This window comes from Carlito syrichta, unplaced genomic scaffold (assembly GCF_000164805.1).
Source record: "Carlito syrichta isolate Samal-C Ts95f unplaced genomic scaffold, Tarsius_syrichta-2.0.1 Scaffold309294, whole genome shotgun sequence".
NCBI classification, from domain to species: Eukaryota; Metazoa; Chordata; class Mammalia; order Primates; family Tarsiidae; genus Carlito; species Carlito syrichta.
Window position 1 is genome coordinate 1,655,089 of NW_007253390.1, and position 7,922 is coordinate 1,663,010.

At 43.0% G+C, this 7,922-nt stretch overlaps 1 protein-coding gene across 2 annotated transcripts in view; it reads left to right on the forward strand.

Moving 5' to 3' along the window:
• The first annotated feature begins 1,936 nt into the window (after positions 1-1,936).
• Positions 1,937-7,922, forward strand: part of TIMM17A (translocase of inner mitochondrial membrane 17A) — a 12,556-nt gene continuing 6,570 nt past the window's right edge. The window contains exons 1-3 of one of the 2 annotated variants that reach the window (XM_008067122.1): positions 1,937-2,021; positions 3,394-3,493; positions 3,930-3,993. In XM_008067122.1, coding sequence (XP_008065313.1) covers positions 1,996-2,021; positions 3,394-3,493; positions 3,930-3,993 — 190 coding nt within the window. In that variant the 5' untranslated portion in view covers positions 1,937-1,995. The remainder of the gene's footprint in view (positions 2,022-3,393; positions 3,494-3,929; positions 3,994-7,922) is intronic. The other variant, XM_021717132.1, reaches the window with a different exon arrangement.

Here is a 7,922-nt window from a genome sequence, read left to right on the forward strand (position 1 = left end):
ATCTCTTTTTTTTTTGAGTCGGAGTCTCACTCTGTCACCCAGGCTGGAGTGCAGTAGTATGCTCACGGCTACTGCAGCCTCAACCTAGTGGGCTCAGGTGATACTTCCATCTCAGCCTTCCAAGTAGCTGGAATCACAGGCAATCGCCATAATGCCCAGTTAATTTTTTTGATTTATTGTAGAGATGAGGTCTCGCCAAGTTGCCCAGGCTGGACTTGAATTCCTGGTCTCAGGTCATCCTCTTGCCTCGGCCTCCCAAAGTGCTGGGATTACAGGCGTGAGCCATCGTGTCTGGCTATAAATCTCCATATATTCATGTGTGTGTGCATGCGCACGCACGCTATATCCCTGGAGAACCTTGACTCTTCCTTGTGACTGAGTCAAAAGAACCCATCTCATAAGAGGTAGATGCATAAACCAGTATTAACTACCAAGTAGACAAGAATAGTTATAAGCACAGCCCAAGGTATTCTCTTCCACATGGAAATCTATTCAGAAGTCAATAATCAGAAGATTGCATAATTAATTGAAACAAGAGCAAAGGGAGATAGTTAGAGCTAAGGGATATTTCATCTGGGTCCTGGTGAGACCAGAAAAAATATCTCTGTCCATGAGAGTGCAAATCTCTAGTGAAATATTTATGCCCATCAAGTCTGGAGTGCTGACTAAACATCAGATTCTTGCTGAGTTCCACCTTCTAGGCTCCACGTTACCCCCTTCCACATTCTGTTTTCAACCTGTAAAAATAATCAGGTTTAAGTGTTCTTAATTACAATCACATGATGTAGTTTCCATCAAAATCAGATGACTAGTTTGAACTGTTCTCACATACAAGACACACTTACTGATCATTGTTAGTTCTATAGGAGGTTCAATTCATCTGCTATCTTATTTCCAAGCCTGCAGAGGGAATCTCACTCTTCTTTGTAGTCTCCCATGATTTATTATGCTGACTTTTCCATAAAACAAATTAAGTTAACAAGTTAATTGCAAACGTAGAGAATGGAGAGACGCACCTCATCATATGATGGGGTTTTGTTGATTGCACGCTAAAAGTTCCTATAGGTCCTACCCTTTCAGTCTCCTCTTCTCAGAGCTAGACATCCCTCACATCTTCTGGTGATCATTAGTGAGTGTAAGAGGCTCTGGGGTCAATGTCCCTAAAATTACGAACTACAAATTGGCCATGACACTCCAGATGGCCCAATAGTCCCATCTCATAAACATGTAATGTTCTACATTCCAGGCGCTGTGATGATTATACAGGTCTGAGCATCCTATGTCCAACAGGAGCGACATGTAGTTTCACAGCTTCATAATAACGACGAATTAGGATAGCATTAATTCACAGGTGACAGCAAAATCACTAAAAACAAAACAAAAAAAATAGCCGGGCACGGTGGTTCATGCCTGTAATCCCAGCTCTGGAGGCAAAGGCGAGAGGATTGCCTGAGCCCAGGGGCTCGAGATCAGCCTGGGAAACTTGGTGAGACCTCGTCGCTACAATAAATAAAAAAATTAGCCGGGCGTGGTGGCGTGAGCCTGTGATTCCAGCTACTTCGGAGGTTGAAGGGGAAGGATCAGGGGAGCACCGCAGGTCGAGGTGGTGATAGCCATGAGCGTGCCACTGTACTCCAGCCTAAGTGACAGAGTAAGACTCCAACTCAAAAAAAAAAGTATTTAGGAAGCTTAATAAACCCTAGAGGAACAATATCAGGACTATCTCAGGCCACGGAACCTTCCGCGGCAGGGTAATCTGAACTCTAGATCTTTTGTAGTACCCCTCCCACACAGCCCAAACCGGAAGCCTTCGAGGCCCTGGGTGGGGCCCGCCCCGCCACGCACACGCCGAGGAGTCTCGGATCCCATTGGCTGCTGCGGGATACGATAAGCCAATCCTCGTAGACCTTAAGGCCCTCCTTTCGGGATCACTTCCGCCGCAGGGGTCAGGCTCCGCCCAGCTTGCCCGGCATCGTTCGCGCCGCCGGAGTCAAGATGGAGGAGTACGCTCGAGAGCCTTGGTGAGTCCCGTCCGCTGTCTTTGCCTTTCTTTTGCTCCTCTGCCCACGGCCCTCGTTCTTCTCTGTCCAGGCTCCCAAGGTGCAAGCCAAACTCAGCCTCAGCCACGTCCACTTGGGCCTAGTAACCGTGGACAGGGCGGACTTGAGCGGCCAGTCGGTCCGTACCCTGTAACCCCCATCACTGCCAACCCAGCACCCCTGTGACCTTAAAATGGATGGTGAGGAGATCCGGGTTTGGATCTGATGGTGCCTTGGAACCTCCTGCCAACTCAGGGCCAATCAGCCTTGCGCCGGGTCAGTTATAACCCCCTCTACCAGCCGAGGTGACCTTGGGCGCGGCCCTACGCCTTAACTCGGTTCCGGCTCTGAGAAAAGGAAGATAGGCTTCTGAGGGAGTTCCATTCTTGAGGCCTTACTTGGATCATGCTGTCTGTACGCAGGATTAAGCATTTCAAATGACCGGAACATAAATTTTACCCAAGGGGCCTGGGTAAGCTCCATTAGGCTGGAATCTTGTTTTCTTTCCTGGAATTCTCTCTTGGAGGAGGAGGGGGGCAAGAATAGGAAGAGATAGTAACATGTGTTCTCTGAAAAGCCATGAACAGAAATTCATTCTTTCATTCAGCATTTATTGAGCGAGGGCTCTGTGCTAGCCCTTGGTTAGTTTCAAGGAATAAAAGCATAAATAAATCAGACACAAGAATAAGTAATTGTAAAACAATGTAATTGCTGTCAGAGAGAAGCCCCAGGTTGTCTGAGTTTAAAGTTTCTGAGGTCATAAGTGAAAAATCAAATCTTTATATTTGGGTCAGTTACCTGTTTTATTTTGTAAGACCAAGAGCCAAGTGTCTTCAGTTGTTGAAGTCCACAGGACTTTAAGTTATTAATTTGCTGTGCTTAGCCCTGGTGCCTGCTTTGTGCTCCCCTCCTCTTCCCAGTGGCATACAGGATATAGTTTCAGCATCCCTGGCTCTTCAAACTTACCTTCTTCAAAGGTAGTTAGCCCCCTTATTGAATTGTGCTCATCTATGCAGGACTCAGCACACCGTAAGTTGATGTTTCCTATGGTAAAATGACACAGGTTAGCAGGGAGATAAAGTATTTAATCATTAGGTAGCCTCTTTGCTTTGTCTTAATACTTACGTCCTGAAGCAATACAACAGTTATCTGGTTAGTTTTGTAGTTAAAACTGCTTTGAGTTTCTGACTACCATTTTTGGATATAGCATTTTCTCAAGTCATTTTATAAGGCCAAATGTTTATTGATTGCAGTGGGCCCTGAAATGGAATCTGTTGCATCTCACGGTGTTAGCAAAGAAAGTTTTGTGGTTTATGAATAAAATACTGGTCATCTTTTTTCCCCCTGATCTTAGCCCCTGGCGAATTGTGGATGACTGTGGTGGGGCCTTTACAATGGGAACCATTGGTGGTGGTATCTTTCAAGCAATCAAAGGTTTTCGAAATTCTCCAGTGGTAAGTAGGTGAATGGTCTTATTTTATCATTACTTTAAACTTGGGGGCTAGATGCAGTGTTCACACTTTGGGAGGACAAGGTTGGAGGATTGCTTGAGCTCAGGAGTTCAAGACCCTCCAGGCAATATAGTGAGACCTCATCTCTACAAGTAATCAAAAAATTAGCCAGGCAAGGTGGCCTGCACCTGTAGTCCCTGCTGCTTGGGAGACTCATGCAGAAGGTTTGTCTGAGCCCAAGAGGTCAAGATTGCGATGAGTCATAATCATGCCACTATATCTAGCCTGGGCAAGAGAGTGAGTCCCAAACTCAAAAAGAAAGAAGGAGGGGAGGACTTGGGTTTGGTAGTATTATTATATTACTGGTGGGCCCATCAGTGGGTTAGAAATTATTACATTTCCGGTGTATTATATTTTTAGATGCTTCCTTTTGTTATAGGGAGTAAACCACAGACTACGAGGAAGTTTGACAGCTATTAAAACCAGGGCTCCACAATTGGGAGGTGAGCAGAATTTTTTCATTTGTACTGAAGACTATTCTTTTCTGTTTATTTGAAGATGGAGCTATGTTTTTCCTTTTTATATTATACCAATTAATGATTTTATTTTGTCTAGCAGCTTGCCACAAGCTAATGTCCCTTTAGGTTCTTCTTGATTTATGATTTGTTTGGAAAGTTAACTTGAATTGTATCCATTTGAAAATGTGTATACTCAGTGATCTATCACAGAAACAAAGAACTGAATACATGTTCTCACTCATAAGCGGACCCTGAACAGTTATCGTAATACTGTAAGAAAGGGATTGGCAGTAGTGGGAAACTGCAGCAGGCGGGGTGTGGGGGATATGGGCACACTTCATCAGTAGGAGTACTTGATCTCAAATCAGGTGAAGTAGGGACCAAAGTGAGGCCCAAATTTTAACTGTACAATGACCATTTGTATTCTTTATCCTGAATTGCACCCCACATCTTTAAAAATTTTAAATAAAGAAGAAAACTTAGCTCTGTCCTTCAGATGATCGGTGAATTTTTTTCCTTCTCCAGGAGGAAAACAATTTGTGAGAGTCAGGTTTGTAAGAGTTGGGAATGGTAGCTTCTGAGATATCATAAAGCTGAAGAGAATGTGTTCTGAAAGACTAGGGTTTTTTGAGAGAAACTGATCAAGCTGATTGAGCTCTTATCCAAGGTTAGCTTTTGGACATTGTGCAGAGGTCAGTGCAAAAATCTGAAAAAATTATATTCGTTGTACTTTTGAAAAAATTATATTCGTTGTACTTTTTTCATTTATTGAGTGCTTACTGTTTGTCAGGTACTCTTCTAAGTGTTTTACAGCATTATTTAATTCTCACAGCAGTGGAAGAGGTTAGTGCTGTTATTATCCCCCATTTGCTAGCTGAGGAAATTGAGGCCCTGAAGATTAAAGTGATGGTATATCTTTTTCCTTTTTTTTCCCCTTTGTAATAATTGTACACCCTGGAAAGTAAATAGTACCTAATTTTCCAGTGTTTTCTTGGTTACTATGTTGTTCAAGAAATATAAGTGGTATTATTAAGGTACACACTGGCCGGGCTCGGTGGCTCAACCTGTAATCCCAGCACTTTGGGAGGCCGAGACAAGTGGATTGCCTGAGCCCATGGGTTTGAGACCAGCTGGGGCAACTTGGCGAGACCTCATCTCTACAATAAAATAAAAAATAGTGGGTATGGTAGCGCACACCTGTAGTTCCAGCTACTCGGAAGGCTGAGGCAAAAGGATTGCTGAAGCCCAACAGGTCTACGCTGGGGTGGCCGTGAGCATGCATGCCACTGCACTCCAGCCTGGGCGAAGGAGTGAGACTCTAACTTAAAAAAAAAAAAAAGTACACACCAAGCCTTGAACCTCTGGTATTTGTAGATGCCATATAGGTTTTCACTTGTGTTTTGAGAGGCTGCTTCTATCACCTTACACATTTTCAAGGAGTTAAAAAAAGCAATCGGGTGGGGCATGGTGGCTCATGCCTGTAATCCCAGCACTTTGGGAGGCTGCAGACAAGAGGGTCGTTTAAGACCAGGACTTCGAGACTAGCCTGGACAACAAAGCGAGACCTCATCTTTACCAAAAAAAAAAAAAATAGAAAAATCGCCAGGTGCAGTGGCTCACGCCTATAATCCCAGCACTTTAGGAGGCCAAGGTGAGAGGATTGCTTGAGCTCACAGGTTCGAGACCTGCCTGGGCGACTTGGCGAGACCTCATCTCTGCAATAAATCAAAAAATTATCCAGGCGTGGTGGTGCATACATGTAGTCTCAGCTACTTGGAAGGCTGAGGCAGAAGAATCACCTGAGCCCAACAAGGTCAAGACTGTGGTGGCTGTGAGCACTCCAGCCTGGGTGACAGACTCCAACTCAAAAAAAAAAAAGAAAAACCAGCTGGGTGTGGAGGCACTTGTCTGTTTTTCCAGCTACTCAAGAGGTTGAGGCAGGAGGATTGCATCAGGTAACTCACTACCAAGAGAAGCCTGTGGAGACATGACAATTAAATGTATTCTGGAACAGAAAAAGAACAAAACCTAAGGAAATCTAAATTAAATATGGACTTTGGTTAATAGTTATGTTTTAACCTTTTGCACTTGGATGTCCCCTCGCAGGACATAAAGAGATTGCTGGTGATTATACAGGACAAACTTATGCCAGCATAAATTTTTCAAAAATGTATATTTCCATAGTTTTCCATTCAAATTGCATTAAAAAGCAAATAAATAGATGGAATATATACTGAGATATATGTAAAAAAGAACCAACTGGCATTACATAGAAAGAGAATGTGTGAAGTACTTTCACAGTGGTGTACCAACTGGGCAATAAATTACATATTACTAATGTGGGAGGAAGAAAATGATACTGCATTGTCTGCTCAAATAGAAAAATACCAGGTGGAAGTTGTCAAACAAATTAAAATTGCACAACATGTATCAATGAGCCTGTAATACATGTTGGTGACTGTTTCACACGTTACCACACATTAGAAAAATATATAAAATTGATTTTTTTGTCATAAAACAAGTTCTTCAATGTCCAAAATTCCATTATAAGCCAAATATCGACCAGGTGTGGTAGCTGAAGCCTATAATCCCAGCACGTTAGGAGGCCGAGGTGAGAGGATTACCTGAGACCGCAGGTTCGAGGCCAGCCTGGGCAGCATGGTGAGACCTCGTCTCTACAGTAAATTAAAAAATTAGCGGGGTGTGCTAGCATGCACTTGTAGTTCTGGCTGCTTAGAAGCCTGAAGCGAAAGGATCACCTGAGCCCAGGCAGAAGGATCACCTGAGGCTGCGGTGCCTGGAAGCGAGCCATTGCACTCCAGCCTGGGCGACAGAGTGAGACTCCAACTCAAAAAAAAAAGGAAAATAAAGTTTATTTAGAAAGTACATTAGAGAAAGAGGAGATTTACCTCCCCAAGGTGGGAGAAGGGTTCAAAGCCAGGAAACATGGCCAGGCTGTGATCAATTATAAATACCCTTGTACTCAGACCAGCCTTTTCCTCCTTTAATCTTGTTAAATATGGTAACTTTTCATGTGGTGCATGTCTTGTGTATTCATCTTAGAAGATTTGGAAAATTTAGAAAAGCACAAAGGAATTATTTGTTATGTCGCCCAGAAATGTGAGTTAAAATCTTGGTGAGTCTTTTCATTTTTTTATTTTTATTTTTGAGTAGGAGGATCTCACTCTGTCACTTAGACCGGAGTGTAGTGGCATGTTCATAGCTCACCTCAGCCTCCTGAGTAGCTGGGACCACAGGCATGTGCACCATACCACAAAGTTTTTAATTTTTTGTAGCAGTAAGGTCTTGTTATGTTGCCTAGGCTGGTGTTGAACTCTTACGTGCTCCAGCAGTCCTCTAGCCTCAGCCTCCCAAAGTGGTAGGGATTACAGATGTGAGTCACCATGACTGGCCTTGGTGTGTCTTAAAATTTGTCCTAGTATGTGTGTAGTTTTTGTTTCTTTATTTTGCAGCATTTAAGTGCAAATGCTGATGTATTGTTTTTGTTAAATTCATGGAGGAATAAGAATAGAAAGCAGAGTGGAAGGGTAATTTCCATCCCCTTGATGTTTCATAATTCCAGCTATTTATAGCATTCATTTGCCACTTTAGTATGTGTTACACCAGTAATATATTCCAGAATAGCTGGATTCCTCTTGTATTCCCGTCAGTGATTTTTCATAGAGTAAATGTTCAGTGACAATGAAGAAAGGAAAAAAATAGAGATAAGTAAACCTATGGAAAAAAGAGAAAGAGAAAGCAGGGTAGTTTGATTTTATTTATTGCTGCTTAAACAGAGCTGTGTTGTTCTGGAGGAGTGATTTGCATAGTTTCAGACATATACAGCCTGACTCTTTTAGGCCTGGCTTATTTCTTTTTTTTTTTTTTTTTGAGTCGGAGTCTCACTGTGTCGC